Genomic DNA, 20,658 nt, shown 5'->3' on the forward strand with positions numbered 1-20,658 from the left:
CTCGGGTCTGAAATGTGAACTCACCTCTGTGCACCATCCATTTCTACCTGGAGAAACCTGTCATGCATATGCTGTTGAGAAACATTAGCTTACTACTCAGAATATTCACAATGTGGCACATATCAACACGGTCTCTCACTGGCATAGTTGTTACATACTGTAGTCCTAATCATGATGGTGGTTGTTTTTGAAAGTGTGAATTACTGTTCACTTCCGACCAGCTGCAGCCATGGAGACTTCAGCCAGCACAGGAAAACAATCAGTAGCACGCTGACTGCACAAGCAGAAGACTTCACATGTAGCCGAAGCAATGCTGTCCATCTGGGGAGGCTCTTCTGGCAAACATGCATATATACAGTACCTACTTGCTTAGTGCTTGTTGACTACACAAGTATGACATGGTAGAAGTAATAGATTTTCTGTGGATACTATCGATGTCTGTGTTAATTCAACACTAGATGGCTAGAGAAGCATACTGAGAGGTTTTGGATTGATGGTTTTGCTTTCAGAGATTAGTTTTTTTTACCCTTACTGGAGAGTGGCGTAGAGTTTTTCCAACTAGATAGCTCAGCAGAGCGCTGTGCTTGTAAAATGGAGTTTATGGTTGTCTGTAGTACGGTGTGTCTCTCTCAGCAGTGTGAATGAATTGATGTGGACCTAGTGTGAATGGAGCCTGACTGGAGCACCTAATGACTGTCACTGAACTCAGCAGAGAAAGGAGTGTTCTGCTATGTGAAGAGGTAGTTATCATGGTTGTATAGTGTGTTACATCACTGTGGGTTTCCATGGTAGTGATATCAGCAGGGAGGCTGCGAGAGCTGAAAAGAATAGAGGGGATGAGTGGGAAAGGAGAAGATTACGCTCGGAGGTATAGAGCATCACTCACATGGCGGGTGTGTGGTGTGTGTGTGTGTGTGTGTAGGCACCTCAGTGAACTGGACTTGCTGAGTGGGCTCTAAGCAGCTCTATCTTTGACCTCAGTACGTCAGCACTGCTGCTGGAGTTGAGCTCATTTCTCAGACGTAATCCGCCTTCCTACCTTGGTTCAGAAACCTTGCCTGGATTTCCTCACCAGCTCTGTGTTGAATCATCTCCTTTCACCAGCACTATAGGAGCCATGGATGATGGAATATGGCTGTTTCCCTAACATACGCAGACTGACACTGAAGTGAGGAGGATATTCAATCCCTCTTAGAGGACGGTGGAAGTAGGCTAGATTAGAGATGTGTATTTATTATTAAAAACAACAGGTTTTGGCGTGACGCTTTCCCTTTGCACTGACTGACACTAAGAATGGCAAATAGAAAAGTGGGTGGCCTCTGGGTATACCAGAGCTGCTATATTTGGCTCTGTCAGTTTGCATACAGATCTGCAGCAGTCTGCAATTAGCCAACTTCCTGTTTTAAAACCGGAAAAAGGACTAGCAGTGCTCTGCTGTGAGGCCATTGATACACTGTAGTGGTTGTATGGATGAGGCCAGCCAGCCCACCCAGGCCTTCTGGACATGCATCATTTAATAGCACTAGAATTCTACAGTACATGCATGGCATTCCGAAAGCACTGGGTTACAATCAGTATCTGGCTGGGTGGGGCTGCTGTCCCCAACATTGACAGACTGGACACTACCACAGCCAAATAGCAGCACTATAAAACAGGTTGACAGTGAATAGAGTCCCTGGTCACAGTGCCAGTGCCTCCCTTTTCTCTGTCTGTAGCGAGGTGGGAGGCACTAATTGCCCACCACACCAAGCCACCGGGGAAAATACAAGTCAGCCACTTCCACTACTCACTTCCCCCTCACTTCCTGTTCTCGGGCGGTCTGAAGTGAGAGGTGCAGTAGATGAGGTTGTGAGGGAGGCAGTGTGTTGACTGGTGAGCTACTGTACTGGCCCACCTGTGGTGAATTGACCATGCCGTGTGTGCCTTTGTCTGATGCAGCATGAACCGTATGGCCTTGTTGTGTGCCTCTCCTCTTTCTCATCCTCAGGGACAGACCACAAAGTCACCCTTCAGGCCAGGCATCTGCTGTGTTCTGCCTGCATACTATAGCCTAGATCCAGCCGATACAGACCATACGGCACACTACTGTAGCCTAGATCCAGCCGATACAGACCATACGGCACACTACTGTAGCCTAGATCCAGCCGATACAGACTATACGGCACACTACTGTAGCCTAGATCCAGCCGATACAGACCATACTGCACACTACTGTAGCCTAGATCCAGATCATTCTGCTCTCTCAGCACAGAGGCCTACCTGACACAGATGAGCTGAGATGGTGGTGGGTTTAGCTTTAGAGATCAGAGCAGAGGGAGGCTTCATTTCCTTTGGGAGGATCAACTCTCATGCATTCGCCTCGCTCTGAAGGTCACCGTGGCGAGGCACAATTATTGGCGCTTAGAAATGCTTATTTGCATAGTGGAGTCTTATTTTGTTTGTCCTATTTCACTCATTCTGGTACGTAGGCTATTATTGCAGTCTATAACAGCACATTAAGTGTCTTTTCTTCTGTTGCAGTAGATGAGGTTGTGCCAGTGTTCATGCACCTTGGTTGAAAAACAAGGTAGTGACAGTTGGCTCTTTTCTTTCCTCTGCATGTGAATCTTATTCACAGCGACTGAGTTGACATACAGTGAACCGCAGATTGAATCTGCTTAACAGAACTATCCAGAGTAACATTTTGAATCTGGTTCTCTTCTGCTTACTGACCAGACCGCATGTGGTTGTCTACCAGGCTGAGCATAGATCCTGTTTCAGTGTGGTGTTAAACCTTCCTAGGTTTTGGCCTTTCTAGGGAGTTTTTCCTAGCCACCATGCTTCTACACCTCCATTACTTGCTGTTTGGGGTTTTAGGCTGGGTTTCTGTACAGCACTTTGAGATATCAGCTGATGTAAGAAGGGCTATATAAATACATTTTGATTTGTTAGTCTGTCAGAGGGAACCACAATACGTGGTGATTGACTGTCTGTCTTCTCTTCTGTTGTCCTGCAGCTCTGATGGTACCAGCTGACCAGTGACACCTGCCTGAGGACACCTCACCCGCTGCCCCCCTCCCCCACCCCCTTTACCATGTCTGGGATCCAGGTGAGAGGAACACACCTACACACGCTGCCCCCCCCACCCCCTTTACCATGTCTGGGATCCAGGTGAGAGGAACACACCTACACACGCTGCCCCCCCTCCCCCACCCCCTTTACCATGTCTGGGATCCAGGTGAGAGGAACACACCTACACACGCTGCTCCCCCACCCCCTTCCCCCCTTTACCATGTCTGGGATCCAGGTGAGAGGAACACACCTACACACGCTGCCCCCCCTCCCCCACCCCCTTCCCCCCTTTACCATGTCTGGGATCCAGGTGAGAGGAACACACCTACACACGCTGCCCCCCCTCCCCCACCCCCTTCTCCCCTTTACCATGTCTGGGATCCAGGTGAGAGGAACACACCTACACACGCTGCCCCCCCTCCCCCACCCCCTTCCCCCCTTTACCATGTCTGGGATCCAGGTGAGAGGAACACATCTACACACGCGTGCTAGTAGTGCACAAGTCAGCTGTTTTTACACCCCTGCTTGCAATTGCTAATAACCCATCTGACTATATGTGAAAATCAGAGGCCCAATAACATTTTGCACATATTCTTGATGAATGTTAATAATCTCACTGGTTTGAGACCACACAATCAACCAAAATAGTGCTGCTAATAGCTCTATATTGTGTATATATGTATATGTATATAGTGCTGCTAATAGCTCTATATTGTGTGTATATGTATATAGTGCTGCTAATAGCTCTATATTGTGTGTATATATGTATATAGTGCTGCTAATAGCTCTATATTGTGTGTATATATGTATATAGTGCTGCTAATAGCTCTATATTGTGTGTATATATGTATATAGTGCTGCTAATAGCTCTATATTGTGTGTATATATGTATATAGTGCTGCTAATAGCTCTATATTGTGTGTATATATGTATATAGTGCTGCTAATAGCTCTATATTGTGTGTATATATGTATATAGTGCTGCTAATAGCTCTATATTGTGTGTATATATGTATATAGTGCTGCTAATAGCTCTATATTGTGTGTATATATGTATATAGTGCTGCTAATAGCTCTATATTGTGTGTATATATATGTATATAGTGCTGCTAATAGCTCTATATTGTGTGTATATATGTATATAGTGCTGCTAATAGCTCTATATTGTGTGTATATATGTATATAGTGCTGCTAATAGCTCTATATTGTGTGTATATATGTATATAGTGCTGCTAATAGCTCTATATTGTGTGTATATATGTATATAGTGCTGCTAATAGCTCTATATTGTGTGTATATATGTATATAGTGCTGCTAATAGCTCTATATTGTGTGTATATATGTATATAGTGCTGCTAATAGCTCTATATTGTGTGTATATATGTATATAGTGCTGCTAATAGCTCTATATTGTGTGTACATATGTATATAGTGCTGCTAATAGCTCTATATTGTGTGTACATATGTATATAGTGCTGCTAATAGCTCTATATTGTGTGTACATATGTATATAGTGCTGCTAATAGCTCTATATTGTGTGTACATATGTATATAGTGCTGCTAATAGCTCTATATTGTGTGTACATATGTATATAGTGCTGCTAATAGCTCTATATTGTGTGTACATATGTATATAGTGCTGCTAATAGCTCTATATTGTGTGTGTATATATGTATATAGTGCTGCTAATAGCTCTATATAGTGCTGCTAATAGCTCTATATTGTGTGTGTATATATGTATATAGTGCTGCTAATAGCTCTATATTGCAAATGATGTGGTTGAAGAAAAACAAATCTGCAATTTAAATGTATAAGTTCATCTTCATTTCTACACACTTTCTACCTGGCTGTTTACATTTAGACCGGAGTATTTCTTCATAAATTATAACATTTATCTATTAGATTTATTTTTTGGGGAGGGTGGACACCTACGACCCACTCATAACCACCCACCAGTTGAGAATCGCTGCCCTAGAAGACTAAATAAATCCTTGCTCACCATAATGTCTTAAATCGATAGAATGAGTGCTTCAATCTAGTTGACATGGGTCAAGTTCTGTCATCCCTGCTTCTTTTGTGGAGAAAGACGTTTAGAGACCAGGTGAGGGGAAAAAATAAAATAAATTGAGATCTCTATCTACATTTTTTTTTTTTTTTTTTAAACGGAAGATTTTCTGTGCAATGTTTCCAAATGACATCAGTTTGACTGGTTGTAAGGAAATAGAAAGCTATGAATATGACCCCATGTGTTTCTGATCAGATTTAGTTCTGCTTGGGTGCATATTTTATGTGATTGAAATACTATCCACTTTTATGATTCCAATAAATATACCCCCTGTAGAGGTGTGATCTAACTGCGCATTCGCTTAAGATGCTGAAAGAAAATCATATTTCTGCACTCCTGTTCCTGAGTAAAAATGTTGCCAACATTTGCATAATTTTATTGCAAGAAATGCTTAATTCTGCAGGAGTTAATATTAAGGCTGAGAGGTTGTAGTGTCCAGACTTCAGGTTCCATTTAACCCATCTGAACAGTAGGCTACAGTTCCCTTGACATGCCATAGGCCTAATTGATGTCCCCATCTTGTGACTGTGGAATTTGTACAGATCCATCACACAACACTGCTATCATCCTCTTACCACTTCACCAAATCTTTCCCAAACATGACCTTTCTGGCCCTCGCTTCTCTGTATTTTCTAATCTCCATTTCACAGCTTTTTTCTTATTGAATTAAACTCAAAGTTTCTCTGCCCGTTCCCGGAAGTATTTTGTGATTGGCGTGTAGGCTATTTGACCTGCGTACAGCTGGGCCCTAAAGCTCAGGCTGACATGCTAATGCCATGTAGCCTAAAATAATGAAGGAGAACCTCAATGTAGCCTATTGATACAAATTGCACAAGAATTATACTTCTTTATTTTTTTTAAGATATTGTTTTCTCTTTATTCAACCTGCCACCCACCCTTCAGCCACAATGTCATGACCCTAAACGCGCCTGCCCTGCCGATATAACCACGGGGGCTGCAGTTTGAGTCAACCCATGCATCACTAATGCACGCACGCATCCTACTTACACACACATTCTAATGTGCCCTGCCCCTTTCCGACATGTCATATTTCCTGACTGACATTAGTGCTTCTGCTTTTCATCTGCCAGCAGCTGCATAGCATGACTGACATCCCCCGTCTTCACATTTGCTTATCAACCCAAATTATTTTAATCTTTGGCACACAACAGTACATAACTCTCACATCGCTCCCTCTGTGACGCTCGTCTCTCTTTGACTCCTATCGGGAAATGATTGAGGGATGTGTCCCGATAACGATATCAGACACACACAGCTGTGTGTAGTGCATTGCTTCAGGAATACACCAGGTTATATGAGGATAGTGGCTGTGTCCCACCCTATTCCCTATATAGTGCACTACTTATGATCAGAGCCTCTAGGGAATAGGGTGCCATTTTGGATGCACCTTGTCTGTCTCACACACACACACACACACACACACACACACACACACCTGCTGCTTTGTACTGTCATTGCCTCTAACTGATAACATCTTCATAGGGGTCATGGTTGTATGTTATTTACAACACTGATGCCACAACACCACCGGTTATATGTGGGAGCCTCAGTTAATGCCTAAAGAATAGGCCCACATGCTATATGGTCTGAACAGCGTATAGGACAAACCAGCATAGCTACTTTTTTTTAATAGTAGACCTTTTATATGCTTTTAATAATGTGTTATTTGATTGTAATGTGTTATTGTAACCCGATGGCAATTGAATTTCTCCCTGGAGTGTCAATGACGTAAATGCAATTCACTCGTCCAAGCTATGACTATCTGTGACCTTTTACTGTAGTCAATCTCAGTGTTTAACAGCTCCTCTTCACTCGTGACCTAGGTACCATGGTTGCCTGGCACAGAGTGTGTAGCCAAGTACAACTTCCAGTCGACAAATGAACAGGACCTGCCTTTCTGTAAAGGAGATGTGTTGACCATAATCGGAGTCACCAGGGTAAGCAAGGCTCGCCTTTCTATACTGTGGAAATGTAAGTGTACAACCGTTATGGTGCTGGACTTGGGTAGTTATACAGCTGTGTTAAAACCTGTTTTTTATACTTTTTTAAAAATTTTCACCTAAAATGACAGATTTGGGTAACTGCCTGTAGCTCAGGACATGAAGCAAGGATATACATATTCTTGATACCATTTGTGAAGGAAAACACTTTGAAGTTTGTGGAAATGTGAAATTAATGTTGGTGACTATAACACTTTAGATCTGGTAAAAGATAACACAAAGAAAAAAAACATGCATGTTTTTTTTTTTTCCTTCTTTGAAATGCAAGGGAGGCCATAATGTACTATTCCAGCCCAGGCGCAATTTAGATTTTGGCCACTAGATGGCAGCAGTGGATGTGCCAAGTTTTAGACTGATCCAATGAAACATTGCATATCTGTTCAAAATGTCAAGACTGACCAAATGTGCATAATTGGTTTATTAATATATTTTCATGTTCATAATTGTGTACTCTCCTCAAACAATAGCATGGTGTTATTTTACTGTAAATTGGACAGTGCAGTTAGATGAACAAGAATTGAAGCTTTCTGCCCATATCAGATATGTCTATGTCCTGGGAAAATGTTTTTACTTACAGCCTCGTGCTAATCACATTAGCCTAGGTTAGCTCAACCGTCCGTTGGGGGACACGGATCCCGTAGAGGTTAAAGGGTGTTTCTGCTGCTATTTCAGGATCCCAACTGGTACAAAGCGAAGAACACAGTGGGCAGAGAGGGAACCATCCCAGCTAACTACGTCCAGAAAAGGGAAGGGGTCAAGTCAGGGGGAAAACTCAGTCTTATGCCGTAAGTACACGATAGTACCTTGCTGATCTTTCACATAGGATGTGCCCTTACCTGTGAAGTTCCCATGTTTCACTGTATAATAAAGGTATGAATATGGGGCTTAGTTCGTTGGAATTGGAGTGTTACAAAGGCCTGATGGGAGACGCTGGTAATTGATTTATTTTTTGCCTCTTCTCTGTCCCCTCTGCTCTCTGGGTGGCTGCCTGCCACTGTGGGTGGGGCTAACTGCCGCTGCGATTTGAATCGGGCTCTTTGAAGGGACAGCTATTTCAAAAGAGGAAAAAAAACGAGAGACTTATGCAAATGGTACAAAACTGGAGGCCAGGAGGAAATCAGAGTTCTCATACACACACACACAGGACAAGGCTGAGGTTGCTGCACTCAAACGTGTTGGACTAAAACACACTGGGGGTGTGTCTCTCTCTGTCTCACACACACACTGCAGACTCTCTCCCCCACCATCCCCATCTTCTGAGCTTATCTGCCCAGCTGAGCAGAGGAAAGCTCAAGCAGTGAGGGGAAGGGTGACCAGTCAAGTGTTACAAGGAAGGACAAAGGCAAGGCTACTCCACTGGACAGGGAACTGGCTAGAGGGAGTGAGTGTGTTTGCTGTCCTTATGAAGTAGAGGTCACCAGTGGAGGGACTGAGTGGTGTCCACTGCCCTCATACTCTCCTTCAGCTGTAAGAGAGCCAACTCGCTGTAAGTACAGCCAATGATGCATCAGCCCTGTGGATCCCCTCAGAGAGCGGTGGTTAGTGGCGAGAGTCCGAGGGGGGTTATGTTATTACATTTTACATTTTAGTCATTTAGCAGACGCTCTTATCCAGAGCGACTTACAGTAGTGAATGCATACATTTCATACATTTTTTTTCTCCGTATTATTACGAATTGGTAACAGATGTCTTGGGGGAAATGCTCCTGTGTTCTTGGGTCTGGTATTATATATATATATATATATATATATATATATATATATATATATATGGAATTGGTAACAGATGTCTTGGGGGAAATGCTCCCTGTTGGCTTATATAACTAACAGTGTCAGCTGTGTTCTTGGGTCTGTTGGTCTCCACACCCTGAGAGATGCTGCTCTTTGACCTCACAGCTCACTGCTGCCACCTGCTGGTAGTCATATACTCTGTTAAGGAGAGGGAATTACAGCACCACCCTAAAGACTGGCTAAAGGCCTCAGTCTAGAGGTCGACCGATTAATCGGAATGGCCGATTAATTAGGGCCGATTTCGCGTTTTCATTACACTCGGTGATCTGCATTTTTGGACACCGATCATGGCCGATTACATTGCACTCCGCGAGGAGACTGCATGGCAGGCTTGACTACCTGTTACGCGAGTGCAGCAGGGAGCCAAGGTAAGTTGCTAGCTAGCATTAAACGTATCTTATAAAAAACAATCAATCTTAACATAATCACTAGTTAACTACACATGGTTGATATTACTTGTTTATCTAGCTTGTCCTTCGTTGTATGTAATCGATGCGGTGCCTGTTAATTTATCATTGAATCACAGCCTACTTCGTCAAACGGGTGATTTAACAAGCGCATTCGCGAAAAAAGCACTGTCGTTGCACCAATGTGTACCTAACCATAAACATCAACGCCTTTCTTAAAATCAATACAAGTATATATTTTTAAACCTGCATATTTAGTTAATATTGCCTGCTAACATGAATTTCTTTTAACTAGGGAAATTGTGTCACTTCTCTTGCGTTCTGTGCAACAGAGTCAGGGTATATGCAGCAGTTTGGGCCGCCTGGCTCATTGCGAACTGTGTGAATACTATTTCTTCCTAACAAAGACAGCCAACTTGGCCAAACGGGGGATGATTTAACAAAAGCACAATCATTGCACGAATGTACCTAGCCATAAACATCAATGCCTTTCTTAAAATAAATACACAGAAGTGTATATTTTTTTTAAACCTGCATATTTAGTTAAAATAAATTCATGTTAGCAGGCAATATTAAACTAGGGAAATTGTGTTACTTCTCTTGCGTTCATTGCACGCAGAGTCAGGGTATATGCAACAGTTTGGGCCGCCTGGCTCGTTGCGAACTAATTTGCCAGAATTGTACGTAATTATGACATAACATTGAAGTTTGTGCAATCTAACAGCAATATTTAGACTTATGGATGCCACCCGTTAGATAAAATACGGAACGGTTCTGTATTTCACTGAACGAATAAACGTTTTGTTTTCAAAATGATAGTTTCCGGATTTGACCATATTAATGACCTAAGGCTCGTATTTCTGTGTTTATATTATAATGAAGTCTATGATTTGATAGAGCAGTCTGAGCGGTGGTAGGCAGCAGCAGGCTCATAAGCATTCATTCAAACAGCAATTTACTGCGTTTGCCAGCAGCTCTTCGCAATGCTTCAAGCATTGCGCTGTTTATGACTTCAAGCCTATCAACTCCTGAGATTAGGCTGGCAATACTAAAGTACCTATTAGAACATCCAATAGTCAAAGGTATATGAAATACAAATGGTATAGAGAGAAATAGTCCTATAATAACTACAACCTAAAACTTCTTACCTGGGAATATTGAAGACTCATGTTAAAAGGAACCACCAGCTTTCATATGTTTTGAGCAAGGAACTTAAACGTTAGCATTTTTACATGGCACATATTGCACTTTTACTTCTCCAACACTTTGTTTTTGCGTTATTTAAACCAAATTGAACATGTTTCATTATTTATGAGACTAAATGGATGTTATTGATCTATTATATTTAGTTAAAATAAGTGTTCATTCAGTATTGCTGTAATTGTCCATTATTTGTGTGTGTGTGTCGGCCGACGTAGCAGCTTTTTTTGGTCCTCCAATAATCGGTATTTGCGTTGAAAAATCATAATCGGTCGACCTCTACCTCAGTCCCCTGCTCACTGCAGTCTCTCCTTCCTCCTTCCCCACTGTCTTTCCTTACTCTATTTTCCCCTTACTTCTAGCAGCCTGTTTTCCCTTTCTCCCATCATATGACTAATGATAATGAATAGCACAAACTGCAACATAAATGACATATTACATGCCCTGCTTCCTCATTAAATGGTCTGACTGATTGCTCCTCCTGTTTGACTGGTTGGTCATATGTTTGGCTGGTAGCTCCTGTGTGCTCCTCCTGTGTTTTGGCTGTTGGTTACTCAGTGTTTGGCTGACTGCTGGCTTACTGGCGCCTGCTCTCAGATTAATGGGAGTTAAGGAGGCTGCTGTCCATGGAGAAGCAGCTCCGCTGATCTAATCAACTCAATCCTCCCTCCGCATTAAGCCGCTTTGCACAGGCCCTGCTCTGTCTGTCTTGGTGCTGGGCAACGGAGGGATGGAGGGAGTAAGGGAAGTGTGTAAATCAATTACACACTTTGATTACCCTTAACTCACCAGCCCCCAGAGAGACCCCTGTGGACCTCCTCCTGCTCCTGTTTCCATACTGCTGGGGGATTCTGTGTTAGGGTCTACTACAGATAAGAGATGAATGATCTTAAGGAAAAAGCCAAAGGGGTGGGGTTTATCCACTAGAAGCCTGTAGATCTTATACATGAGGTGAGATGGAGGCCGTGTTTAATAGCTTGAGCTAAAACAAAGAAGGGAACCGCGTGTGTTATCCCTAAGAGAGCTTTTTAAGTCCAGTGTCCTGCACCTTGCCTTGCGGTCAGCTGGGGGCAGGTTTCATAGACTGTGTTCAGAGGGGATGAGAGAGACTATATGCTGCTCTCTCTAAAAGCCTCCTCTCCTCAGTGAGGTCTCACCTCTCCTCAGTGAGGTCTCACCTCTCCTCAGTGAGGTCTCACCTCTCCTCAGTGAGGTCTCACCTCTCCTCAGTGAGGTCTCACCTCTCCTCAGTGTTAGAGAGGTCTGGCAGCCCCTGCTCTGTCTTGCCTGCCCTGAGCTGCTCTGCATTTTCCTGTTATTGCAGAGCCTGTGTGTCAGTTTCAGACTGCCTGCCTGTGTTTTTTGTCTGCGTTTCCTGTTTACACCAAGGCACTTTCTCACTGGCTCCTTGAGACACACAGGCTCACTCCACTGCTCTAAGCACAACTGCCTAGAAATGCCACTGCCTTACATTATGCTGATCAGCTGAACTACTTCTGTTGTCCCCTTGTCAATGGCTGACTGTTTATAAACTCTTTTAATACAGGGCTTTGTATGAGTGTTACATGGCCAACATTGCACGCTTGCAATAATAATGAGTAGATTTCCCCTCTACTTATAAATTGTCTTTTTGCCCTTTTGATGACCTTGGTATGGTAAATTTCTGTAGTCCATTAAGGCCCTATCTCTGTGTCCTGTCCCCCCTCCTCTCTCCTCTCCTTCTCGTGTCCATCTCCAGATGGTTCCATGGTAAGATAACGCGGGAGCAGGCGGAGCGCCTCCTCTACCCCCCAGAGACTGGTCTGTTCCTGGCGAGGGAGAGCACCAACTACCCCGGGGACTACACCCTGTGTGTCAGCTGTGACGGCAAGGTGGAGCACTACCGCATCATCTACCACGACGGCAAGCTCAGCATCGACGAGGAGGAGTTCTTCCAGAACCTCATGCAGCTGGTGGAGGTAAGTCGGTGTCAGTCCCAAACGCTCCCTATTTCTTACGGTTTAGGCTGCTCTCACACGGCCTATCCTGTATGGTGGTAAGGTACTCGTCAAGGACGATTAGTCATAGAGTTAGAGAAGGCAAAGGGGGTGGAGGTTATTGATGGGAGAGCGATCAATATTATTTTGGGAAATGTATTATATTGATACTTTGACTAAAGTATGGATTTAAGTTAACGTTAGCAAGCGCTAGTCGGCTGTACCAGGTATTTTTTTCATCCTATATCTTGTTCTGTCTTTTTAAATAGGAAGCCAACATGTTTTCAGCACTTATTTCCATGACTGATCAAAACTCCTTTTCCTGTGCTCTCTCGTCTCTCTGCAGCAGACCTATACTGAGCAATATGTTTGGAACATCAAATGGCAATACATATATAATCGCCACCTAAGTACCATGATATCGTTCTGTCCCTGGAATGTCCCAGTCCTAGTGGAGGGAGACCTCTGTCTACTGCGTGGTCTATTAGACAGCTTCTACTACAGCAGTAGGGTTGAGTCAGTGTGTTAAGGGAGGAAGGAGGCCATGGTGGGAAAGGTCTCTCTTCCCCAGAGATAAGATGCTCCATCAGGCTTCTAGCTAGATTGTTTGCAATCACACTTTAATTAACGCTCCTCTCTGTCCCAGAGGCGCTGCTGGGATTTAGGCAGGAATCTGCACACTGGCATCGAGGACCATCTGTCTAACTGGCACACTCTATCTTATTATCACTCTACCACAGTCCTCCGCTTATTCCTTCTGCGCTTTCTCGCTCTCGTCTCCCTGCTCTCTCTCTCTCGCCTTACCCCCCTCCCCCCCGCTCTCTCTAATGGCGCCTGTGACTGGATCTCTCACATTCTTCTGCTTTTTAGCTCATTCTTTTTCCCCTTACCCTCACTGGCCTGTCACAACAGGCTCCACATGGGTACACACAAGTTGTCCTTCCCTGTCAAAAGACCCACATCCAGTGGGATTTGTGGTGTTAACCACATAATGGAAATCAAACACTGTTGCATTTAAGGGATTAGTCAATCACATGTTAAGTACTTGGGTTGTTATGGATGGTGAGTACTTATGTGTGGCGATTCAAGTGTGTATTCAGGCACATTGAGTATTTCTGTGTTGTCCAAATATCTGTTATATAACCTTGGTTTCATGACTGCAAATATGCAGAAATAATGTGTTCATTTGATAATGGGTCTTTAAAGCTGAAATACAGTGTTGACATGAATATATTTGTTTAGTAGCTTGTACAGAGGCAATAGTTCGTATACCATGCTGCCCTCTGGTGGTTGTGAATGCTACTCACATGTAAAAGACAGTGGCAGTCAGATTACACTCAATGACTGGGTGCTTCTCCATTGATTAACAAACTAATCATAGGTCAAAAAGATGGCCGGTGTGTTTGACTGGTTACACTCACATAACCTGATCACATGTAGATAGGATTATCTAAAGTGACGGTGTGGTTAGTGACCTTTCACCACCAAACGCACAGTCCCCTCTAGCCCTCCAATCCCAGCATCCTTTTCACCCCAGACTGCTGAGACCCTTCTTGACTCCCCGCTCTTTGTTCTCTGGTCTTTGACATGCAGTTGTACCTCCTGAGTGTGACGATGCAGCTACTGTTAATATACACACTATCCAACTCACCATGTTCTCTCTCGTCTATCTCCATTCAGCACTACACTAAAGACGCCGACGGCCTCTGTACCAGACTCATCAAGCCAAAGCTGATGGAGGGAACGGTGGCCGCCCAGGATGAATTCTCCAGGAGTAAGAAGAACACTACTAACCTTGTGTTTCCATTCTCTGAGTCACTCTTGGTCTGTAAGAATAGCCACAGTAACTCAGTCTGTCTTCATCTTCTGTAGTACAGGAAACCTGGGCTTAATCACTTGAGCTAGCAGAAAGTCTTTAACCTTGTGCTTTGCTCTGTCTGGGGAAGGATGATGTTTCATTAGTACTGCTGGAACCAGTCTGACTTTCTCTCTCTCTCTCTATATCTCTCTCTCTCTCTCTATATCTCTCTCTCTCTCTATATATATCTCTCTCTCTCTCTATATATATCTCTCTCTCTCTCTATATATCTCTCTCTCTCTCTCTCTCTATATCTCTCTCTCTATATCTCTCTCTATATCTCTCTCTCTATATCTCTCTCTCTCTCTATCTCTCTCTCTCTCTCTATATATCTCTCTCTCTCTATATATCTATATCTCTCTATATCTCTATATCTCTCTCTCTCTCTATATCTCTCTCTCTCTCTATATCTCTCTCTCTCTATCTCTCTCTCTCTCTCTATATCTCTCTCTCGCTCTCTCTATATCTCTCTCTATATCTCTCTCTCTCTCTATATCTCTATCTCTCTCTCTATATCGCTCTATCTCTCTCGCTCTATCTCTCTCGCTCTCTATCTCTCTCTCTATATCGCTCTCTCTATATCGCTCTCTCTATATCTCTCGCTCTATATATATCGCTCTATATATATCGCTCTATATCTCTCTCTATATATATCGCTCTATATCTCTCGCTCTATATATCTCGCTCTATATATCTCGCTCTATATATCTCGCTCTATATATCTCGCTCTATATATCTCGCTCTCTATATCTCGCTCTCTATATCTCTCTCTCATATCTCTCTCTATATCTCTCTCTATATCTCTCTCTATATCTCTCTCTATATCTCTCTCTCTATACTCTCTCTCTCTCTCTCTATATCTCTCTCTCTATATATCTCTCTCTCTATATATCTCTCTCTCTATATCTCTGTCTCTCTGTCTCTCTGTCTCTCTGTCTCTCTCCATCTCTCTCTGTCTCTCTGTCTCTCTCTCCATCTCTCTCTGTTGCTGCTCCACAGGTGGCTGGGCCTTGAACAGAAAGGAACTCAAGCTCATCCAGACCATTGGCAAAGGGGAGTTTGGAGGTAAAGACCCTAACTGGGACCAGTGCTGATAAAGTGTCTCTTTCCATCCCCGTGTGAGGCCGTTGTCCAGTGTTACATCTCTGTATCTGTTCAGATGTGATGGTGGGGGACTACAGAGGGACCAAGGTGGCAGTGAAGTGCATCAAACACGACGCCACGGCCCAGGCGTTCATCGCTGAGGCCTCCGTCATGACGTAAGTCTCAACCATTCTGTTTTATGGTCTTACCCACTTTCTCTAATACCTTATGACTGTGTGTTTCTGTGTCTGTACACCTTAGTGCGTAGCTATGTCACTAAAACCCTCTTCCCTGCAGCCAGCTGAGGCACAACAACCTGGTTCAGCTGCTGGGGGTGATTGTAGAGGAGAGGGGCAGTCTCTACATCGTCACAGAGTACATGGCCAAGGTACTTCAGTCTAGTCTATTGCTGGACCAGGGACTACTCTATCTAGGCTGTAGGCTGGAGTCCGCTGTCCCTTTATGATAGGGTCTGTTCCTACTTCCCAGCTTGACAGCCGTCCCTCTCTCCCCCCCACCACAGGGCAGTCTAGTGGACTACCTCCGTTCTCGAGGACGGACCGTGCTGGGAGGAGACTGTTTACTCAAATTCTCACTGTAAGTCATCCTCAGGCAGTTCTGCTGTATTGGATTTCTTTATTCAATTATAATGTGATTTCCCTGGAGAGGATGCCAGAAACCAAAGTATTTTAAATGGCTATTGGTATCACTTATCAACAATGAAATTAGTTATTTGTCTTGGCTGAGTGATCCCATTGTTTCTCTCTTTCTCTGTCTCTCACATCTCCATTTGGTGACTCCTCTCCTCGTTCTCCCCTGCTGTGCAGTGATGTATGTGAAGCCATGGAATACCTGGAGGCCAATAACTTTGTGCACAGAGACCTGGCCGCCCGGAATGTTCTGGTGTCTGACGACAACATCGCCAAGGTCAGCGACTTCGGTCTGACTAAGGAGGCCTCGTCCACACAGGACACTGCCAAATTGCCTGTCAAATGGACCTCCCCCGAAGCCCTGCGAGAGAAGGTAAAGGTGGAAAGAGAGGGGATTGGACGAAGGAGGGAGGGAGTGTAGATGGGAGGGTGTTTAAATAGTGTAGCCTAAGCTCTGTCTTTGTGTCTGTGGTGTCTTGTGTAGTTGACCTCAGCCTCTCTCTCTGCTCCTTCCAGAGGTTCTCCACTAAGTCAGACGTGTGGAGTTATGGTATCCTGCTATGGGAGATCTACTCCTTTGGGCGTGTGCCTTATCCCAGAATTGTAAGTATGACATTGTGAGGTTACTCCAGCAAGGGTCAGCAGCCTTATCTGGCAAAAATGGATATATCTAGATGAGTGATGCATTTCCTATCATTTAATAGCTGTGAAGCTTGTGCACAGGCAGATGGGTTGAGGCCACTGTTCAGACAGTGGAGGATGTTAGGACATACTAGTAGAGTATGTGGTTGATAACGCCCCTCTGCTCCTCAGCCCCTGAAGGAGGTGGTGCCGCGGGTGGAGAAGGGTTACAAGATGGACGCCCCCGACGGCTGCCCGGTGGTGGTGTACGACGTCATGAAGCAGTGCTGGACCCTGGATGTGGGGCTGCGGCCCTCCTTCCGCATGCTGAGAGACAAGCTGTCACATATCAGAGCCAAGGAGCTCTACCTGTGAGGGGCAGAGAGGGAAGACACGGCAGACTGGGGGAGGGAGGGGAGGGAGGGAGCGTCCGGGTCGGGGGAAACTAACTGGAGCAGGACCGGAACTCCTCTGCCAGCCTCACCTGTGGACCACACCCTACCTGATACCTGACCTGCACCTGTTTTCCTCTGGCACTGTAGTAAACCTTCCCCTGTGTTACCTTCCCTCCACTCTTCTGAAAGAAAGGAACACAAGTCCTGTATGTGTTGTATAGCTTTCTGTCAGCTGGTTGTCTTCCTTCTCTGTCCAGTCCATCAGCCTCCCTCTACCCCCTTCCTCCTCCTGTTCTCCCAGTCTCTCCACTGTGGCGTTGTCACCTCAAACTCTTCTTATTTTCTTCTCCAAAACGTGATGATAATGGGGAGGCTGGCCTTTTCCTCCACATGTTTGTCAGGTGCTCTCAATCTCTCTCGGTCTGTCTCTCTGCGCCCTGATCATTCCTGTATCTCTGTGTTGGGTGGTAGTGTGGCGCTGCATGCTGTCTGTCTCTCACCCTCCTGTGTGGGGCCTTGCTTGGGGCCTTACTTGGGGCCTTGGCTCTGTGCCAAAGTACCTCCAGTATACAGAGCTCCAGAACCTACTCCTCCACTTGGACTATTCAGTTTTTATTCCTTTTTTTAAGAAATCTTTTTTAAATCGTTTTTCTGGGGGGAGGTTGGTTGTGCAGTTGTCTCCCTCCGGCTCCAGAACAGGTTCTTCTATGTCCGTTAAAGAGAACGTGAACATTTCATAAAGAGCCTCCGCTGGGACGCGCCTATCTCCAACTCCACACAGGGCTGGGCACTTCTCAACATGGTCCATTCATCATATGTGGGCTTGTTTTATATTAAAGGATAAAAAAAGAACCAAAAAATGAAAAGAAAGACAGACTGAAGGATATAAGAATGTTTTAGTGTAGCGAATGCTGGGGTTGGGTGTGTGCATGCCGTGCGAGAGGCCTTGGGTTTAACTGTCAGTGCTTTCAATGTTTATTATGCTACCATGATTCTGAATAAATCATTCCGTCTGACAGTGTGGAAAGAACGTCAACAGTCAACACTGACATCACAGGGAGGGGGCTCCCCTCTGAAAGCACCTGGGTACTATTCAGTCATGTGGATGTCCTGGATGATAGAGGTAACAGCAGGGCAGTGGGCCACTGGGGATGCCCTGGGTGTTTGTTCCATTTGTTCCTCTACTCATTATGCTATTACACACACATTCCCACACGGTAAATATTCATTTACACAGAGGTAATACAGCCATTCACACACTTTACATACCCACTGGGTTCATACATACACTTGGGCCAATGAATCTTATTTGGCTGAACTGTGAATAAGGTATTCTAACTATGGATTGGTCCTGTGGTCTTCAAATCAAATTTTATTGGTCACATACACATGGTTAGCGGATGTCATTGCGAGTGTAGCAAAGTGCTTGTCAGAACCTGTGACTTCACAGATTGAGCCTAAAATAATTCTCTCTCACACAGCTCTGTTTTAGAATGTAGAAGTGTTTATGAGGGTGTGATAACAGATATAGCTGACGTGCCAAAAGAGTCTTCAAGCTGTGAAGCTGCAGTGTTCTGTGTCAGCTGATCTGTTCCATTTCCAGTGGTCAGTCAAATAGACTAAAGCTCCTCTCATTTCATTCTCTTCTCCATTCTCTCCTCTCTGGAGTGGCTGTTCCTCCACTCGCCTCCAGTGACGTTCTGCTGCGAACAGGACACACACAGAATGACTGACTCTGAGCCTGAACTGAGCAGAGCTCAAATGGAACAGCTTTAAGGGTCTTGTCTGTGTGACCGTGTATTTTTTTTGTTTTGTAAAGAAAGAAAAAAACATGATTGAATCATCTTCAGCTTTTGTCTTTCTTTCTAGCTCAAAGCCTTCCTTCTTTGCCCATGTGTCTTTCTGTTTCCATCCTGTCGCGCCAGCCCTGTTGCTTGCTGCACATAAGGAGCCAACAGTTGTCTATGTCCCTGGCTGGCTGGCTCGTTTTGATTCCTATGAATGTTAACGGTGCTGACAGTCCAGAGTGGTAACAATGGGCTGGTTACACAACACAGGGTGCTGTCAGCCAAGGCTGTGCGGTTCTGCTCAGCTGTCAGGACCCATCATTACACTGGGCCATCACTCCATCTCACATTTAGTGCTTCTGAAAACAGGAGGAGCATTGCTGGAGAGGGACCTCTTAGATTTAGATGCATGTTTTGATGTGTCCTGTCTCTATGGTTTAGGCTACTACAACAGTGCAACAATTCATCTTACTCACCCAGTCATGTGATGGTTGTACCACTACCATGGATCACCACCAGCTGGCACCGTGTAGTCTACTCCAGTAGAACTCATGGATGGATGGAGATAAATGTTATGTCAGGCCTTCATTGTAAATAAGAATTTGTTTTTAATCAATCTGCCTGGTAAAATACAATGCATCAATAAAAAGCCTGTATGTGTTATACTGCTAGTGTTATAGTGGTAACACCATAGTTAGTCACCCCCTTTGCGTGTTCAAATGAAGCCGCATTAGGCTACTTGTGAGGTACAGAGATGTCATCCTACCTTGGAAGGGTCATAGTTCATTCCAGGACTTTTGCGTATGATTCTCATCTCAAACTGACACACACATTCACAATTAAATGCCACAATCCTGTCAACTACACCCACACAGTTCAGTGCGTGTTCTTCACTATCACAGATGAGTGGAGGAGGATGCATCCTGTTTTATTCAGCTTTTGATATGTTGTCAGCAGAGATCCATCTCCTAAGCCTGATATTTCTTGACAGCAACAAATTAAACCCCACCATGAATTAATCTGATTACACCAACAATTTTTGTTAAATCCAGTAGGATTCTGATGTTTGCAGGCTAGAGGCTAGTGTGGATTGTAGTGCCTGGGCCATTTGAAGTAGTTGAGTTGACAGATGTACATGTGACAGAATGTGGTGAGGTCATCTTTCTTCTACTCCATGTACTACAGCTGTCTGCTGACAGGAAGCCATATCTCATCATGGGTACCTCATCCAATTCGACATGCTGCTGTGATCACAGTCCAATTATTAACTGGGTGGTTTGAGCCCTGAATGCTGATTGACTGAAAGCTGTGGTATATCAGACCTTTATACAACGGGTGGGTCTAATGCTGATTGGTTAAAACCGCGTTCAATCCGGTGTCTATACCACAAGTTACCACTGGCTGAATCTATGACTTTAAAATGTCTATTCACTCTGTTCCATGTGACTGTGCGATCCACTGTCTTATCAGCCCAGCCAGGTACTTTATAAACTTGATCTCCACTATCAAAAACATCTAGACATTTTCTCACATTTCTTTTAGACCATCATTTAGTTTTCAACAGCAGAGATTTCTATAAACCTTGCTGTCTGTCCCTCTGACGTTTGCAGCATTGTTCCAATATTGGATTTCCAGCTGTCGCATAGTAATGAACGTGTCGGGATGAGACAGACAGGCAGCTTTTCTCAGCCATTCGAAATCATGAATCGGTAACATTTTTATGGATATATCAATAGAAAACAGGTCAAACGAAAC

General features: G+C 44.3%; 1 protein-coding gene across 4 annotated transcripts in view; it reads left to right on the forward strand.

Moving 5' to 3' along the window:
- LOC106562350 (tyrosine-protein kinase CSK) overlaps positions 1 to 18,960 on the forward strand; it is a 40,795-nt gene extending 21,835 nt beyond the window's left edge. For 2 of the 4 annotated variants that reach the window (XM_014127175.3, XM_014127176.3), the window contains exons 2-13: positions 2,996 to 3,088; positions 6,960 to 7,073; positions 7,809 to 7,921; positions 12,272 to 12,491; positions 14,190 to 14,283; positions 15,367 to 15,432; positions 15,527 to 15,626; positions 15,748 to 15,838; positions 15,974 to 16,047; positions 16,278 to 16,473; positions 16,617 to 16,703; positions 16,914 to 18,960. In XM_014127175.3, the coding sequence (XP_013982650.1) occupies positions 3,074 to 3,088; positions 6,960 to 7,073; positions 7,809 to 7,921; positions 12,272 to 12,491; positions 14,190 to 14,283; positions 15,367 to 15,432; positions 15,527 to 15,626; positions 15,748 to 15,838; positions 15,974 to 16,047; positions 16,278 to 16,473; positions 16,617 to 16,703; positions 16,914 to 17,096 (1,353 nt within the window). In that variant the 5' untranslated portion in view covers positions 2,996 to 3,073 and the 3' untranslated portion in view covers positions 17,097 to 18,960. Of the gene's footprint in view, positions 1 to 2,995; positions 3,089 to 3,172; positions 3,218 to 3,490; positions 3,512 to 6,959; positions 7,074 to 7,808; positions 7,922 to 12,271; positions 12,492 to 14,189; positions 14,284 to 15,366; positions 15,433 to 15,526; positions 15,627 to 15,747; positions 15,839 to 15,973; positions 16,048 to 16,277; positions 16,474 to 16,616; positions 16,704 to 16,913 lie in introns of those variants that run through there. The other 2 variants (XM_045689285.2, XM_014127177.3) reach the window with 2 other exon arrangements.
- Positions 18,961 to 20,658: the final 1,698 nt, after the last annotated feature.

Source organism: Salmo salar, chromosome 11, assembly GCF_965601325.2.
Source record: "Salmo salar chromosome 11, fSalSal1, whole genome shotgun sequence".
NCBI classification, from domain to species: domain Eukaryota; kingdom Metazoa; phylum Chordata; class Actinopteri; order Salmoniformes; family Salmonidae; genus Salmo; species Salmo salar.